An 18,501-nucleotide genomic window follows, 5' to 3' on the forward strand; every position below is an offset into this window, starting at 1 on the left:
TAAGCAAGAATTCAAAATTTAAAATTAAACTATCTGGGGGCTGGGAATATGGCCTAGTGGTAAAGTGCCTGTCTCGTATACATGAAGCCCTGGGTTTGATTCCTCAGCACCACCACATGCATAGAAAATGGCCAGAAGTGGCGCTGTGGCTCAAGTGGTAGAGTGCTAGCCTTGAGCGGGAAGAAGCCAGGGACAGTGCTCAGGCCCAGAGTCCAAGCCCCAGGACTGGCAAAAAAACAAAACCAGACAAAAAAAATTAAACTATCTGCATTCGAAGTCTTGACTCACTTGTTATGTTAACGTTTTAGTGTCCAATTTCTCAGCTGTTAAACATATAATGATACACTAAGCTCATTTCAGTCTAGTTTGGGACCATAACACTTGAACTCAGTCTAGTTACTGTCTCTATCTTCAAGTGAAACTATTCTCTCACTGCTTCAGATCTGGGCTCAATGTCACTTCTTCAATGATGTCTCCCCTAACTACTCAATCTAAAATGGTCCAATCTGGAAGGTCCACCACCGGGGAGAGCTCCATGCAGATACCCCCCACCTGTTTGAGTCTGCGCCCAGTACCTGAGTTACCTAGGTATCTGGCACACCTGGAGGCAGTTACCTCCTCCTTCTCTGAGGTAACATCCAATCCACCTGGCTGTATCTCCCATCTTTTCCTATATAATCCAGTTCAACATCAATCCCTGCTCTCTTCCTTTTTCGCTCTCTTTCCTTTTCTCTCTCTCTCTCTTTCTCTTCTTCCTCCCCCTCTGTCTCCCCATGCCTCCATCTTATGTGGGCTGGAGTTTGCTCTCCCCCCAATAAACTCCTCTGCCTGAACCATAAGGCAGGTTTCTCTTCCCACAAACCTTACACAATCAATGTGGCACAATATCATTTTTTTTTGTTTGGAGTCAGGACCTTGCTAAGTAAGTAGCCTAGTCTACCCTAGAATTTGTTATATACTAGCCTCAAACTCAACCCTCCTATCTTAAAACCTCCAAGTAATTGATTACAAGCATGCATCTTCATGCCTAGCTCTCTAAATCTTTAGTTTTCTTCAGAAAACTTATCATTGTTTCAAATTATGTTCTCTAGTTTTTTACTTTTTTTAAACTATCCATGGAAATAACTTTATGATTCCCAATTGTATCATAAAATACCTACAGAAATATAATACAAGTTAGATATCCCTTATCCAAAAATTTAGAATCCAAAATGGGTGGTGGTGCTGTGGCTCAAAGTGGTAGAGCACTTGCCTTGAGCTGAAGAGCCAAGGCCCAGAGTTCAAACCCCACAACTGAAAAAAAAAAAAAACACAAAAAACTCTATATCCAAAATGTCCAAAAAGGGCTGGGGATATGGCCTAGTGGCAAGAGTGCCTGCCTCATATACATGAGGCCCTGGGGTCGATTCCCCAGCACCACATATACAGAAAATGGCCAGAAGTGGCGCTGTAGCTCAAGTGGCAGAGTGCTAGCCTTGAGCAAAAAGAAGCCAGGACAGTGCTCAGGCCCTGAGTCCAAGCCCCAGGACTGACCAAAAAAAAAAAAAAAGAACAAAATGTCCAAAAAGTTTCAGAACCTAGAATACTTTGGATTTGGGCTTTTCAGATTAGGGATGATCAACCAGTCAAGTCTATGCAAATATTTCAAACTCCAAAAACCTCAAAATCCAAAGTAATTCTTGTCCTAAGAATTCAGATAAAGGATTCAGCTATTTGTAGAACATAAATAATGAACCAATGCTTATAAGCATTGCACAATGTTTGGCACAGACTAAACACTGTCAGTTTTTGTTGCAATTTCCAAGTAATTATTCCTTAAATTCTGCCATACTTTAAAATGACAATGCTTTGAAACTGCAGTTAGGCAACTCCCAATTTTTATTGTAAAAAAAAATCAATGACAGATTTGCATATATGTTCCTGAAGTAATATGCCCTAAAGGATAAATACCAGGTCTAAAGACAAAAATCATGTCTTATCTTTTTACAAATCTCATCTCAGTGAATACATGAGTAACGTGAAATCTGAATATGCTCCATGTATTATTCCAAAGTCTACTTCCTGATTTAGATACTGAATATAGTTATTCAAGATGCTAACATTTAGGGAGGCTGAGTGAACAATACACTTTTTTGTATCTTCCTATGAACCTGTAATTTTTCAAAAAAAAATTTGGTGCCAGTACTGGGGCTTGAGCACCCAAGGCTGGCACTTTGCCACTTGAGCCATATCTCCACTTCTACCTTTTTGGGGGTTAATTGGAGTAAGAATCTAACAGACTTTCCAGCCTGGTTGGCTTTAAACTGAGATCCTTGGATCTAGGCATTTTAGGATTACAGGTGTGAGCTACTGATATCCAGATCTAAGTAATTTTTTTTTTAAATGTTGGAGATAGAATCTCAGCAGGTAATAGAGCCCAGGCTAGCCTGGAACTAAGGATTCTTCTGCCTCAGCCTCCTGAATGGTAAGATTACAGGTCTTTATCAGTATGCCTAGCTTACAAATATTTTTTAATTGACAGAAACAAAAGAGAAAAAAAAAACCTACCTCTTCTTTTGTAGCATTTTCAGGTACACCACTTAATCGAATAAGCTTGCTAGGTTTCTCATCACTTGGGCCAGTTCTATAATCTTGATCCTTGAATTCAGAATATAAAATTATTTCATGAGAACATATACTTCTGCATGAATGAAAACCAACATCAAATATAGGTACTAGAGCTTGGATTCAGGCCTCATGTTCTTGTTTAGCTTTGTTTCCTCAAGGCTGGCTGGTGCTTAGGTCTACTTAGGCCTAGGTCTACTTCTGGCTTTTTTGCTGACTAGCTGGACATAAGAGTTTCTCAGATTTGTTTGTCTAGGCTAGTTATGAACCTCAATCTACCAGTGTCTGTCTCAATTTTGCTTTTTAAGGGCTGTATAAGGAAAGACTGAGGACTGAAGAGTCTATAGGTCATTCTTCAGAAAAGCCTTAGGGAGACAGGTAAAGCACAAATGAAAGGCCAGTCTGCACTAAAAAGTGAGACTCCATGAAAGAAAAGAAGGGAAAAGAGTGGAGGAGAGGAAGAAAGACAGCAAAAGAAGAAGAGCAAGAAAGGAAAAACAGTAAAGGGGCTGGGGATATGACCTAGTGGCAAGAGTGCTTGCCTCGTATACATGAGGCCCTGGGTTCAATTCCCCAGCATCACATATACAGAAAACGGCCAGAAGTGGTGCTGTGATTCAAGTGGCAGAGTGCTAGCCTTGAGCAGAAAGAAGTCAGGGACAGTGCTCAGGCCCTGAGTCCAAACCCCAGGACTGACCAAAAAAAAAAAAAAAAAAAAAAAAGTGAAGGGAAGAGAGAGAGGGAGAGAGAAAACATGGAAAAGACAAAAGCAATCAACCGAGGGGCTGGGAATATGGCCTAGTGGCAAGAGAGCTTGCCTCATATACATGAAGCCCTGGGTTCGATTCTCTAGCACCACATATCTAGAAAACGGCCAGAAGAGGCACTGTGGCTCAAGTGGCAGAGTGCTAGCCTTCAGCAAAAAGGAAGCCAGGGACAGTGCTCAGGCCCTGAGTCCAAGGTCCAGGACTGGCCAAAAAAAAAAAAAAAAGCAATCAACCCCATCAACATACCTGAAGGTCTTGTTGGGTATCTCGAGCAGTTTTGCCCTCTGGAAAAGACTTGCTCTGTCCATAGCTAAACATCCGGCTTCCAGGCAACCTGTGATCCACATCACGGTACTCCATGCTTCTATAATCCGTGTCTTGTCGGCCAAGAAAGTCCAGATTGCCTTCTTCTTTAAACAGACCAGCATCTGAACTCTGTTGCTCACCTCCAGAAAGTTGTGACTTGTCTTGGTCTTGAATTGGATTCTGGCTGTCCTGAAAGTCTGTTGGGGATTCAGGTTCAAAGGCTACACCTTGTGTTTCTCCTTCTCTTGTTTCTGAATGCTCAAATTCTCCCTTTTGGTTGCCAAAAGCAGGCCTTTCTACTGTATGGTCATGTGTGGATTCCTCTCTTTTGTTCACATTCATACCAGAACGTTCTCTATCTTGTGTAGAGGGCTGAATATAATCCAAGACTTTTGGATCCATGGGAGGCATCTCCCTGTCTTTAAATTCCATACAAGGTCCCATTTCTCTGCCCCTAAAGTCCTGATCAGTCCTGGACCGGTGTCTACCTCTGAAATCTGAATGTGGTGTATCCCTGTCCCTAAAGTCGAGATCAGTAGTACCTGACCCTCGGCCTCTGAAGTCCGCCTGTGTTCCATCTTTATCCCTGAAGTCCAAGTCAGATACATCTCTATTCCTAAAATCAGAACGAGATTGATCTCTAGTCCTGAAATCTAAATCTGATAAATCTCTTCCCCTAAAATCTGCATGGGATCCATCTTGGCCTCTGAAATCTAAACCGTAACTGCCCCGGCCCCTAAAGTCAGGTGGAGGAGCATCCCTACCTCGGAAGTCAATAGAGTGTGCATCTCTGTCTCTGTAGTTCATATGAGGGGTCTCTCTACTTCTATAGTCTATAGGAGTACCATCGCCACCCCTATAGTCCATAGGCGGTCCTTCTCTATCCCGAAAATCCCCAGAATGTATGCCCCTACCCCTGAAGTCCAACTGTGATGAATCTCTGCTCTGGAAATCAGAAGATGAAAAATCTCCTCCCCTGAAGTCATGTCCAGGTCCCTCCCCTCCTCGATAGTCACCATGAAGTCCATCTCTAGCTCCATAGCTGAATGAATGCTCCTCTACATTTGCAAAGGGAGGCCCCGAATGCCCCTGGAAATCAAAGGGAAGTGAATCTCTGCCAGGAAAGTTGCCAGAGTGTCTTTCTTGAGCATGACTCTTAAGGGGAGGAGGAGGATAATCCCTGTTCCACCCGGGAGCAAACCTTTCTTCTTGGCTCCCACTGTAGAAACAAAGACAGTGTTACTTATATTGTCCAGAGAGTTTGAAAACTATACACCAGCATATTCTTCTCTAATCACAGCAAATTCTTCTGTAATTTTTTTTTTTGGCAGAGTTCTGTAACAAGGTCCTAGATCTGCAGAAAACAGCATAGTTTTGCTATTTTAAGATGAAGTGGCGGAGTAAACTTTTATGCTCCCATTTCAGAACACGAGGAAAGTCAATACAAGGTTTTCAACATGACTGCTGCAGAAAAAGCTTTCACCCAGTCCTGCAACAGGGAAAATCCGCAATACCAGATAAGCTAACAATGGTAATATACTACAAAAACTCCCATTTTCTATAGCCAGGGAACTTAGAATTCCAAAGTCAATATGATGATTCCTATATGTCAGGGAGAAAAAAATAAATCAATGCACTGTAAACTTTTTACAGTAAGTTTCAGGAAATGTCTTGCTCCAGTGGAATATATCAAATCATGTTATTATATCTGTATCATGTTTACCACCCAAACAAATTGGATGTACTCCCAAAAGAAAGGAAAACTAGTTGTATACCAGTGTTCACCAGCTGAGCATCTAAATCCCAGCTCTTCAGCAGCTTTGCATAGAAACGCCCTCAGATGGATTCTATTACTTTAACTACCTAAAGTTATCACAGGAAGGCAGTATGCATCATGCTACAAGGTATGTGTTGTAAGTCCTCTAAGCCAAGCAACAGCATCGAGAAGCTTCAAGGGACCTAGAGATGGCATTAGGTCTTTAAGCATTATTCCCACCTTCCAAATGGAGAAGCTCATAGTACAGATTCCAATAGTTCATACTATTTCTTTTCTTTTCTTTCTTTCTTTTTTGCCAGTCCTGGTGACCTCAGGGCCTGGGCACCGGTGGTTCCTGAGCTTCTTATGCTCAAGGCTAGCACTACACTTGAGCCACAGCATCATTTCTACTTTTTTTATGTGGTACTGAGGAATTGAACCCAGGGCTTTATGCATGCTAGGCAAGCACTCTACCACTAAGCCACATTCCCAGCCTCATACTAATTTTTATACTAATAAAATGTATTTTTAAATTCATATAGTATTAACTCACATCCTGTTTATAGAACTCAAGAGATAAATAAGAGTTCACCTTGTTTTTTAAGTTACCCAACATCTTCCCTTTATCAGAATTTTACACTGAAAAAAAATTTTGGCTTTGATCAAAGACTAAGGATTTTAAATGGCAATTGGGTACTTGGTATCCTAGGTAGGGCTACATGAATAAAGAAAAGAAAATTATTTGAAGGGGTATCTGCTACTTAGCTGAACACTGAGATTCACTAAGACCACCTTAATTCTCTCCTCCCAAGCACAGAGGTTCCATTAAAAGATACTTCTGAATTCAAACTATATGGTAAAACCCATAGGACCACTAATTCTGAGCCACTCAATTCAGGAGAAAAGTTCTAGTACTAACCCTTTCTTAGAGCTAAAACAATTTAAAAACATTAACCAAAACACTAGAATGACTGGTGTACATCTACTGGATTTCTAGAACATGATGACTTCTATTAAGTCCCATTATATGGTTCTTCATAAAAGGAGCAAATTTAAATATTCTTCATAAGGTATACAATGTAACACTAAAACTAGGATGTCTCTCATATTTACAAATAATTCAAGTTCTACTCATTTACTTGCTAGAAGACTTAGCCTCCTCAGACATCCATGTGGTGAGACCTGAGGCATATTAATCTACATATTTTCTGATCGGAATACATTCAACACAGCTTTTGAATACTACCTACTAGATTATCTTACCCTTCTAAGTTAAGATCAAATAGATCTAAAATAGCATACTGTACTGATATTTATATTTGTATTTTATGGACACTGATCAAGAAATAATCCTACTAGTATAAAATATCATTGGCTATAGAAATGATTTTGAGCCAAATAAATACAAATTTAAGAAGAAAAGTTTTTCAAAGGAAAAAAAGTCATTTTCTTGCAAGATACCATTTTTGGTCTAAATTAGTTCCCCCTAAATAGCACTTACATAAACTATGAGTCCTTATAGTCAAAGATCTTAAAGTTAGGTGCTAGGTGTATAGCTTAAAGGTAGATTTGTTTACCTAGTATGGACTAGGTCCTAGGCAGGGGGTGGGGGAGGGAGGGAGGGAGGGTAGGTGGGTGGGTGGGAGGGAGGGAAAGAGAGAAGGAAAGAAAGAAAAGGCACTAGTGGCTCATGCCTATTATCCTACCTACTCAAGTACTCAGGTAGCTCAAATCTGAAGTTCAAGATTTGAAGCGAGCTCAAGAAGACAAATCTGAAAAACTACTTTTGCCAAATAGCCAATAAAATATCCGGAAGTGGGAGGTGTGGCTCAAGCCAGTCTTGAGTGAATATAAGTAAGTTTAACCAAAGGAAAATGTTCTGCCAGCACCAGTGGCTTATGACTATAATCCTAGCTACTCAGGAGGCTGAGATCTGAGGATCACAGTTTGAAGCCAGCCTGAGTAGAAAAGTCAGGGAGATTCTCATCTCCAATTAACCAGCAAAAAAATTTAAAGTAGAGCTATGGCTTAAGTGGTAGAGTGCCAGCTGACAGCAAACAAGTAGAACAATCTCAAGGCCCAGAGTTCAAATACCAGTACCACCAAAAAGTTAAAAAAAAAACAATGACAGGAATATAAAACAGGTTTTGAGGATGGACACTAGCATGAGAAGACAAGACTAAAGGACAGGGCATAGAGGGTGATCATGATTAAAGTACTTTATTTATATACATGTATATACATGTACGAAAAGAAAACAATGAAACCAGTTGTACTTTTAAGAAGGGGAAAGAGCAAAGAAGAATGACTTCATATGCACATATGGATCTATCACAATGAAATCTGTCTGTACAACTAACATATACAATTTAAAAAGTAAAATGTTCCCAAGACCCCTTCTTAACTGATGGTTGGGCATAGTGGCACACACCTGTTAAACTGACTATGGTAGGAAGACTAAGTCCGGCAGATACTTCCTGCCTGGGCAGAAATCTAAACCCTAATCTAAAAAATAACTAGCACCAAAAAGACCTGGAACTGGGTGCCACACCTATAATCCTAGCAACTTAGAAGGCTAAGATTTGAGGATCAGTTTGAAGACAGTCTGGGAAGGAAAGTTAAGGAAACTCTCATCTCCAATTAACAACCAAAAAGTCATAAATGGAGCTGTGGCTCAAGTGATAATGGTAGCCTAGAGTTAAAAAAAAAAAAAAAAGTTCAGGTACAGTGGACAGGCCCTGAGTTCAAGTCCTAGAACCAGTACAAAAAAAAAACAAAAACAAAAACACCTGGAGGCATGGCTCAGCCATAAGAGGACTAGCGGAGGGGCTTATCTCAAGTAATAGAGAAGTTGCCTAGAAGCCTAGAAAGCATGAGGCTCTTTATTTTCTGTACCTGCCAAAATAAGACTAATCAAAAGGTTGAAGATTTAGCACAAGTAGTAGAGAGCTTGCCTACACTCGGCATGCTGGGTATTCAGTCTCACAATCACTTTAGAAATGACTGGAAACATTTTTGTTGTTGTTTTGGTGTTGCTGCTTTTTTTTGTTTGTTTGTTTGTTTGTTTTTGGCCAGTCCTGGGGCTTGGACTCAGGGCCTGAGCACTGTCCCTGGCTTCCTTTTTGCTCAAGGCCAGCACTCCGCCACTTGAGCCACAGCGCCACTTCTGGCCATTTTCTTTATATGTGGTGATGGGGAATCGAACCCAGGGCCTCATGTATATGAAGCAGGCACTCTTGCCACTAGGCCATATCCTCAGCCCCTGTTGTTGCTGTTTTTGAGACAAGGTCTTGCTATGTAGCCAGCCTTGGATTCAAGATCTTCCTGCTTCTGCCTTCCTAGTGCTGGGAGTATAAGCATATACTACCACATTCAGACTACAAACTTTTATAATAGTTTCTATTTCTAAAGAATCAAAGCTATTTCTCCATAAAATATCAGTTTTTACTTCTAAAGAATCAGAGCTATTAATTCTCCATAATATCTGCCTTTATAGTAGGCTAAAGTGTTATACTACTTATCATTCAAATACTGACAATTTCAATATTTATATTTCAAGGCTTACCGAAAAGGTCCTGTTCTGTTAGCAGATCGAGAATCCCCCCACATCTCTTTGTCAAGAGGGCCTCAGTAAGTAGATTCGTTTTTGATCCAAATCTACTTAGAGCAGTACCTGTATAAAACAAATAACAAAAAAAGTACTTTAGAATATGAAGTAAAATCTAAACTAGTGACCCACTGCTTGGCATCAGGGACTACATTAGCAAGAATGTATTTGGAGACCACTTTTAGACCATTACATATTAATCTATAACAAGAAAAAACTTAATTCTAATGAAAAATGTGTATTTTGGAGTATCATAAACTGTTAAGTGAGCTAGGAATATTATACACTTCCTAATTAAATATTTATTTACCAATTTTTCAGCACAAAACTTGTCCTTCATTTTTGGAAACAGTATCTTAATAACTAACCTAATTTTCAGTCCATGTAGCTAACCCTACTCTACCCACCTGACTAGTCCTAATAGTTTATTATTCTCACAACTGTTTTGAAGACGAGAGTATGAAGCCCTGAGTTCAAGTCCCAATACCAACACATACAAAAATTCACAAAGAAACCTGAGAACTAAATGACACCACAGGAAGTGGTGCTGTGGCTCAAGTGGTAGAGTGCTAGCCTTGAGCAAAAGGAAGCCAGGGACAGTGCTCAGGCCCTGAGTTCAAGCCCCAGGACTGGCAATACATACATACATACATAAATAAATAAAATAAAACTAAATGACAGCACAGACAAAATGAACCTGAGAGACATCTACAGAGTATTTCATTCAGCAAATGCATAAGACACCCTCTCACCACCCCCATGCAAGGTTATCCAAAATATATCACAAGTGTTAGCAAATTCAAGAAAATTGAAATAATTCTATTTACTCTATTAGAACATAATGAGGGGCTGGGGATATGGCCTAGTGGCAAGAACCCTTGCCTTGTATACATGAGGCCCTGGGTTCGATTCCCCAGCACCACATATACAGAAAACGGCCAGAAGTGGCGCTGTGGCTCAAGTGGCAGAGTGCTAGCCTTGAGCAAAAAGGAAGCCAGGGACAGTGCTCAGGCCCTGAGTCCAAGGCCCAGGACTGGCCAAAAAAAAAAAAAGAACATGAGATTAAACTAGAAACGGAATCAGCACAAATAGACTGGATAGGTAAATATCACACAAAGAAAAAAATACAGCCACAGACATCTAATGTCTTATTTATTTATTGGTCAGTCGAGCTTGAAACTCAGGGCCTGGACACTGTCCCTAAGCTTTTTCACTCAAGGCTAGCACTCTACCACTTTGAGCCACAACTCCACTTCTGGTTTTCTGGTGGTTAACTGGAAGTAAGAATCTCATGGGGACTTTTCAGCCCTGGGTGGCTTCTGTGATCTTCAGATCTCAGCCTCCGGAGTAACTAGGACTATAGGCATGAGCCACCAGTGCCAGGAGGCAAAACTTGACCTTATCTCTCAAAAATCAATTCTAAATGGATCTTAGGACTCAATGTAAGATCTGAAACTTTAAACTTTACAGGAAAAAGAGGGGAACTCTGGAAGTTATAGATACAGGCAATTCTTTTCCGTATAGAACTCCAATTCCCCAGGAAGCAAGAATAAAAATTGACAAATAGACTAAACCGAATTAAAGTTTATGCAGCTAGGTGCCCAGCGGCTCATGCTGCTGAGATTCAAAGAGCTTCAGGACCAACACACCAAAAAAAATTTTAAATTAAAGGCTAAAAAGCTGGGCTGGGAATGTGGCTTAGTGATAGAGTGCTTGCCTAGCATGCATGACTGGGTTTGATTCTTTAGCACCACATAAACAGAAAAACCTGGAAGTAGCACTGTGGCTCAAGAGATAGAGTGCTAGCCTTGAGCAAAAAGAAGCCAGAGACAGTGCTCAGGCCCTGAGTTCAAGCCGTAGGACTGGCAAAAAAAAAAATACATTAAAAACTAAAAAGTTAATGCACAGGAGCTGGGAATATGGGCTAGTTATAGAGTGCTTGCCTCGCATACATGAAGCCGTGGGTTTGATTTCTCAGGACCACCAAATATATAGAAAAAGCCAGAAGGGGCACTGTGGCTCAAGTGGTAGAGTGCTAGTCTTGAGCAAAAAGAAGCCAGGGACAGTGCTCAGGCTGAGTTCAAGCCCCAGGAATGGCAGGGGGGAAAAAAGTTTATGCACAGCAAGAAAAGCATTTTTTAAAAAGACACAGCCACTGAATGGGAGAAAATTTTCACCTGCTATTCAACAGATAAAGGATTAATATCCAGAATATACAATGAGGTGAAAAAATTTAAAAAGCAAGGGAATGATCCAATTAATAAATGGGCAAAATAAAATAAATAAATGGGCAAGCAAAATACACAGCTCTGAAGTAGTGGCACAAAAATTAATTAAAATAAAATGCCAGATACCCATGGAACATCCTTATCATCCTAACTACAATAATCCCAGCTATGATGGGAAGCCTAAAATAGAAGAGATGTGGCCCAGTGATACATTTAGGCGGAGTTGTGAGACTATCTAAAAAATAACCAGCTCAAGCCCAGTGCAGGTTGCTCACACCTACAGTCCTATGTACACAGGAGTCAGAGATCTGAAGATCAATGTTCAAAGCTAGTATAGGCAGACAAATACATGAGATTCTCATCTCCAATTAACCAGCAAAAAGCCAAAAAGTTGAGCTGGGGCTCAAGTGGTAGAGCTCTATCCTTGAGTGAAAAAGATCAGGTGCTGAGTTCAAGCCCTGGTACCAGCACAAAAAAAAGAGAGGACAACTAGAAAAGTGGCTTAGTGGTAAGAGCGCCTTGCCAAGCATGCATGAAGCCCTGGGTTCGATTCCTCAGTACCAAGTGGCACTTGTGGCTCAAGTGGTAAGAGTGCTAACCCTGAGCAAAAGAAGCTCAGGGACAGTGCCCCAGGCCCTGAGTTCAAGCCCCAGGACTGGCAAAAGAGAGGGAGGGGTAGGGGAGTGAAGGGGAGACAAAATAGAGGTTACCAGAGGAAAACAGTAGATTAGAGGCTACCAATGGCTAGATGGAAAAATGCAATTACTAAATGGTTACAGTTTCTGTTGGGGGGTCTTGAAAAGTTTTGGCTACAGATAAACTTGTCTGTTTCACTACATTGCTAATATAACTAAGTGTCATTGAACTGTATACTCTGAAATGGTTCAGGCCAGGTGCACACTTGTAAACCTAGCTAACTTGGGAGGTAGAGATCAGTAGGATTGACATTAGAGGTGAGCATAGGCAAAATGTTAGTGAGACTCCCCTCATCTCAACCAATAAGCTAGGCATGTTAGCATACTTGTCATTCTTGTCACCCCAGCTTTTGAAGCAATAAATAAGAGGATCAAAGTCCAGGTCAGCCAGGGTTATAAACATAAGTCCCTCCTCAAAAAATAAAAGAAATGGGCTGGGGCATGGCCCAAGTGATATATATAGCACCTACCTAGCATGAACTCATGAGACTCTAAGTTCAAGCTCCTATACTAAATAAAATAATAAATAACATGATTTACATGAGTTGGTGGCATAGGTCTGTAACCTCAGAACTCAGGCATTAACAGCAATATTGAGTCTGAGGCCAGCTTGGCCTACACAGAACAGCCTGGGTTACATGAGACTCTAAGTAATAATAGTAACAATTATTTTCTGCACACCATACATTGTCATATGAACATTATGTTACATAATAAATCTCATACCAAAAACAAAAAACTCTGAGGTGACTTTATTTCTTTAACTTTATTCCAGATGAGGAAACTGAGTCTCAGAGAAAGTAGGCGATTTTCCCAATGTCAATGAGTCATTGAAGGGAGCCTAAGTTCCAGCCCTATGTGATCTGTGAGACTGTATGGTTAACCCACTCTGCTATCGTGAGTACTACCATATGGCAGAATAATAAAAGTGCCAGTTTCCCAAGTGACCAAGGTGAGCAAGATAAATGTGTGAGCCTAACAAAAAAAATAATTCTATATACATGGTATTTAGCCAAGAGGTTCCTTCAAAGAAGAGATTATAACTTTTAAAATTTCTTGACTTTCCAATAGTTTTAATATCTATAAAACTCTGAAGAGATTAACATTAAGCCAGGCACCACACCTACCTACCAATAAGCCTATACTAATAAGGTCCACAGATGGAACCAGCTAGGAAAGACAAAAATCCAGGAGACTCTTTAGCCAGCAAAAAGCCAGGACTGGTAATATTACCAACAATGAACAGAAAAGAGGACAGCTTACAGCCTTGAGTCAAACAAAAAACACAAAAAGATTACTAATATTAATCTGCATACCTAAACATGTCAGCAGAACAGCTTAACATTACTCAAATTTCTGTCTGAAGAGTCCATTGGGAAACCTCATCTTACAATTCATCATCCCTTAGTAAAAGGCTACAAGATCCTAGGACCCAAAAGGTAAATAAAATAAAGCCAATCTGTTAACAAAATTGTTTAACAACAACAAGAGGCCAGGCACGGGTGGCTCAATCCTGTAATCCTAGCTACTCTGGTGGCTGAGCACAGAGAATCGAGGTTGGAAGTCAGCCCTGGCAGGAAAGTCCATTAGCCTCATCTCCAACTAACCACCAGAAAACCAGAAGTAGCACTGTGGCTCAAAGTGGTAGAGCACTAGCTTTGAGTGCAAAAGCTCAGGGAAGGTGCCCAGGCTCTGAGTTCAAGCCCCACGACCGACAAAAAAAAAAAGTCTGGGGGGCTGGGGATATGGCCTAGTGGCAAGAGAGCTTGCCTCCTATACATGAGGCCCTGGGTTCAATTCCCCAGCACCACATATACAGAAAATGGCCAGAAGTGGGCGCTGTGGCTCAAGTGGCAGAGTGCTAGCCTTGAGCAAAAGGAAGCCAGGGACAGTGCTCAGGCCCTGAGTTCAAGGCCCAGGACTGGCCAAAAAACAAAACAAAACAAAACAAAAAAAAACAAAAAAAAAAAGTCTGGGGGATGGGAATGTGGCTTAGCGTTAGAGTGCTTGCCTAGCATGCATGAAGCCCTGGGTTCGATTCCTCAGTACCACAAAAACAGAAAACGCTGGAAGTGGCGCTAGGGCCCAAGTGATAGAGTGCTAGCTAGCCCTGGGCAAAAGAAGTTCAGGGGCAGTACCCAGGTTCTGAGTTTCAAGCCCCAGGATTGGCAAAAAAAAAAAAAGTCTGGAGTTGTAGTTCAGTGGTTGAATGCTTGCCTAGCACATGCAAGGAAGGTTCTGGGTTCAATTTCTAACAAGGGTGACCATAAACAAGCTAGTTACCAATCCTCTACATAAGGTATCTAAATAGATGCTAGTTAAGGTTCCCATTCAACTTTTGTGCTTCACCAAAACGGTAACATTTATATTCACTGTCTGCATTGCCAAGCTCCAGTTCTTAACCTCTCTCCCTAAAGTCTTTACACAAATGTACATCAGTTGTTCCGTTGACATTATTCAACAGGAAGTTGGAAGCTAACAAAACTAGAGCAGAAAAGCAAACGGGGTGACAGGCGCACCAGAAACTATTCAACTACTGTGAACATCACAAGCACACTTAGAATACGCAAATAACAGCAACAATAATATAATACAGTTAACCTCACAGCTTACGTGCCTTTTTATTAGGAAAACAAAACAAAACACGGTCCCAGAAATGAATCCCAGCAGCACAATATTAAAAGAAAAATACGAATTTGCGACGCTAAAAGGGATCCAAAGCACGAAATGGGGAAAACATCTCTCGCAGCCCACATTCGCCCCAAACCGGTGCAGATGTCCGCCCCCCCCCCGCCAAGGCCATTCCTTCCCCCCCCCTCATACCCCCCCACCCCCGTTCCACTGCCCCTCCACCCAGGTTCGGAGCCCTCGCGCCATTCCGTTCCGCCAAGCCTGATGTCCCGGGCTGCAGGTGAAGGACTCCCTTACTAAGTGACACCTCAGAACTGGGTAAGAAGGGGGGGGGGGGGGAGGCAGAGAGGGAGGGGAGGGACTGAGCCCGCCTGCAGCTCCGCAGACCAGGAGCTCCAAGCCGCCGCCGCCCACCCACCCACCCACCGGTACCCGGCCTCACAGAGGGCCGCTGGCGCCGTGGGACCGGTAATTCCACCACTGCGCGGGGCCTCGCCGCAGGGCCCGCGACCGTTCTCGGGCGTTCCCTAACCCCTGCGCCGCTCGGGAGTGGTGAGGCCGCGGCCGCCCCGCCACTTCGAGGTCGCGGCTGGTAGGCCGCGCGGGCCCACCGCGTCCAGAGCGGCCCAAGTCCGCAGACACTCGGCCCACAGGCTCGGGCACGCCCTCTTCTCTTGCCTTGGGGCCTTACCGTAGCCGCGAAGCCTCCGCGGCCTGCTCCTCCTACCTCTGCTACCACCACCGACCCGGCCGCGGAGACCGGAACTTCCTCCCCGCGGGCTGCTGCTTCCACAAAGGCGCCGCGCCGCCGCCTACCGCGCTCGGCCCGCCGGGAGATGAAGTGCCGCGGCCGGGCTCACCTACTCCACTCCCGCCGTGCCCCGCGCGGGGGGAGGGGGGGAAAGGGAAGAGGACTTGCCTTCTGGGCGTGGCGCTAGAGCACGCTGTTCACTGATGCCCAATGGGAAGGCGCGCTATTCGTGGGGCCTGCTGGGAGTTGTAGTTTAGTTTCTTCCCTACGTCAACTAGTGTTATTCAAGGAATTGAACGAAGTGCTCGTTTTATAGATAGCTTTGTCTTTTCTATGTTTACTTTCTACTAGGAGCTCGTGTGTGGCCTTGGCCTGCCTAGCTGAGGCCGCCTATAGTCAGTTCGTACGAAGAAAATGGAAAGAGCCCAGAGCTACATCCCCAGCCTAGCCCTTCTACCTGAGACCAGATAAGTATAAAAGAAGCACTTAGCGTATTCTTCTCCTTTTCCCTTTGGATTTTAGGCATGCCAACTCAAATCCAGAAAGACATCATCCATGTTAAAGGTTCAGGAGTCAAACCATAAGGGAAAATCCACTCAGCTTCCACAGAGCCCTGCTAGCTCTCAGCAATGAATCAAGGTGAGATTGATGCTTTCAAGGTCACTGAATTTGCAAATCGGTAAAATGGGGAACCAAAGCAACATAGCTTTCACTTTACCGCTCCCATCAGAATATCCCAGATAATTTTCTTCCAACAGCCAGCTCCAAGTTTTCCAGGCAAATTGTCCATACTGCTGAAAAGTTTACTAGTCTCAGCTGTCTGGTATCTAAGTCATTAGGCCATCAGGAAAGGGAACCTGATTTTGAAGCCTAAACTAACAACATAAAATAAAAAAAAAAAAAAAGGCAGCTTCAACAGGGTACTGCTGGATCACACTTGCAATCCTAGCTACCACATGAACAGAAAAAGCCACAAGTGGCGCTGTGGCTCAAGAGGTAGAGTGCTAGCCTTGAGCAAAAAGAAGCTCAGGCCCTGAGTCCAAGCCCCAGGACGGGCAAAAAAAAAAAAAAAGAAAGAAAGAAAGAAAGACACATAAAGCATTCTAAAACAAAGCAGGCTTCCTTGTGAAAAAAGGAAGTTGTGGAACAGAATAGTCTTTAAAGTGACTTTTTTAGATAACTTGTCAGCAATGAAGTCATTTCTTTACTCAAGATCTATGTAAAAGCTTGATGATGGTGATTCAAGCCTAAAATCCTAGCTATTCAGGAGGCTGAGGTCTGAGGATCATGGTTCAAAGCCAGCCCAGGCAGGAAAGTTTGTGAGACTTGTATCTCCAATTAACCACCAGAACACTGGAAGTGGCACTGTAGCTCAAGTGGTAGAGTGCTAGCGTTGAGCAGAAGAGCTCAGGAACAGTGCCCAGGCCCAGAGTTCAAGCCCCACAATCAACAAAGAAAGGAAGGAAGGAAAGAAGGAAGAAAGAAGAAAGGGAAGGAAGAGAAATATCTTCTCGTGTGACAATTACTATATAAAATAATATATATCAGGTGCTGAGGATACAGGAATGAACATAGTAATAAATTTATACCCTAGTAAAGATGGAAGTGGGGACAGTGATATAGTATACAAGATACAGTATATACAGTATACAACCTCTGTGGTAGTTGTAGATGCTGTAAGCAAAGCAGAGAATTCTGGGAAAATGTGTAACTTTAGAATTATACTATCATGGTCAGCCTTTTTGAGATTTTGGAATATAGATCCAAAGAAAACTAGAAACTAAGCCATTGAGATATCTAGGGAAAGAGTGTTCTGGGTATAAATAATAGCAAAGGAAAAGGCCCTGGTGAGTATACATGATTTTCAAGACCAGACTTCAAAAACCAAAAAAGGAGCCTGTTGTGAAACTGGAAGGAAATGCAGCCAAAGAGGTAAGAAGAGTAATATCTTCTCCTATATTTTATAGACTTTGGAAAAAAGATTTATTTCTATAAGAAATGAGAGAGGCAGTTATTTGAGGGCTCTCAATAGAGAAATATTGTGACATGGCTTTCATTTGAACAGAATCTCTCTGGCTACTGTGTGTAAAATTGAAGCTGGGAAAAGGCAGAAGCAAGACAAGACAGCCTGATACGATGTTATTGGAAAAGTTCAACCATAGAGGATGGTGTTCATGCCATTATGGCAATAGAAGAATCAGGAGAAATGTTGGACTGGGATGAAGGAAGTTTAGGACACACAGTTTTTGTGTAAAGAATAAGAGATAAGGGGCTGGGGATATGGCCTAGTGGCAAGAGTGCTTGCCTCGTATACATGAAGCCCTGGGTTCAATTCCCCAGGACCACATATACAGAAAATGGCCAGAAATGGCGCTGTGGCTCAAGTGGCAGAGTGCTAGCCTTGAGCAAAAAGAAGCCAGGGACAGTGCTCAGGCCCTGAGTCCAAGCCCCAGGACTGGCCAAAAAAAGAAAGAAAGAAAGAAGACCTCAGTTTTGGGTAAAACAAGAGTTTTTTTTTTCCTTCTGTCTCTTGTGGTACTTGAACTCTGAGCTTAGGTGCTGTCCCTGAGTTCTTTTCCTCAAGGCTAGCACTCTACCACTTTGAGCGACAGCTCCATTTCCAGCTTATGAGTGGTTTGTTGGAGACAGGAGTCTCACAGGGACTTTTCCTACCTGGCCTGGCTTCAAACCTCAATCCTCAGATCTCAGCTTCCCGAGTAGCTAGGATTACAGATGTGAGCCACCAGCACCAGGCCATGAAGAGTTGTTGTATATTGGTTTTGTTTTGCTCTTGTCTAGTTGTTTGTTTTTGACAGAGTCTCACTATGCAGCCCAGACTGGCCTCAAACTCTTTTAACATTTATTTTGCAAGTTATTGCTTCAGAGAAAATATAAATAGTATTGTCAATCCCTAATTTTGCTTATTCAAGCTGTTCTCACCAAATAAGGACCACTGGAAGAGCCTTATGTTTTTCTTGTTGTTTTTATTGCTCTGCATCTAGCAAAATATAAGCAGTATTTCCTTGCCCTGGCAAGTCACTTGGGGGAGCTTTAAAAAATAATTCTGTGAGCTGGACACTGGTGGCTCTTGCCTGTAATCCCAGCTACTCAGGAGGCTGAGATCTGAGGACCGTGGTTCAAAGCCAGCTGGGGCAG

At 42.4% G+C, this 18,501-nt stretch overlaps 1 protein-coding gene across 1 annotated transcript in view; it reads right to left on the minus strand.

Annotated features, from left to right (window-relative positions):
- The window catches only part of Rbm6 (RNA binding motif protein 6), a 66,276-nt gene extending 50,871 nt beyond the window's left edge, over positions 1 to 15,405 (minus strand). Inside the window, exons 1-4 of the mRNA XM_048334765.1 lie at positions 15,286 to 15,405; positions 8,999 to 9,106; positions 3,618 to 4,896; positions 2,548 to 2,637 (exon numbers count right to left, since the gene is read on the minus strand). Of these exons, the coding sequence (XP_048190722.1) occupies positions 2,548 to 2,637; positions 3,618 to 4,896; positions 8,999 to 9,042 (1,413 nt within the window). The 5' untranslated portion in view covers positions 9,043 to 9,106; positions 15,286 to 15,405. The remainder of the gene's footprint in view (positions 1 to 2,547; positions 2,638 to 3,617; positions 4,897 to 8,998; positions 9,107 to 15,285) is intronic.
- Between the last annotated feature and the right edge of the window lie 3,096 nt (positions 15,406 to 18,501).

The sequence above is a fragment of the Perognathus longimembris genome, chromosome 26, assembly GCF_023159225.1.
Source record: "Perognathus longimembris pacificus isolate PPM17 chromosome 26, ASM2315922v1, whole genome shotgun sequence".
NCBI classification, from domain to species: domain Eukaryota; kingdom Metazoa; phylum Chordata; class Mammalia; order Rodentia; family Heteromyidae; genus Perognathus; species Perognathus longimembris.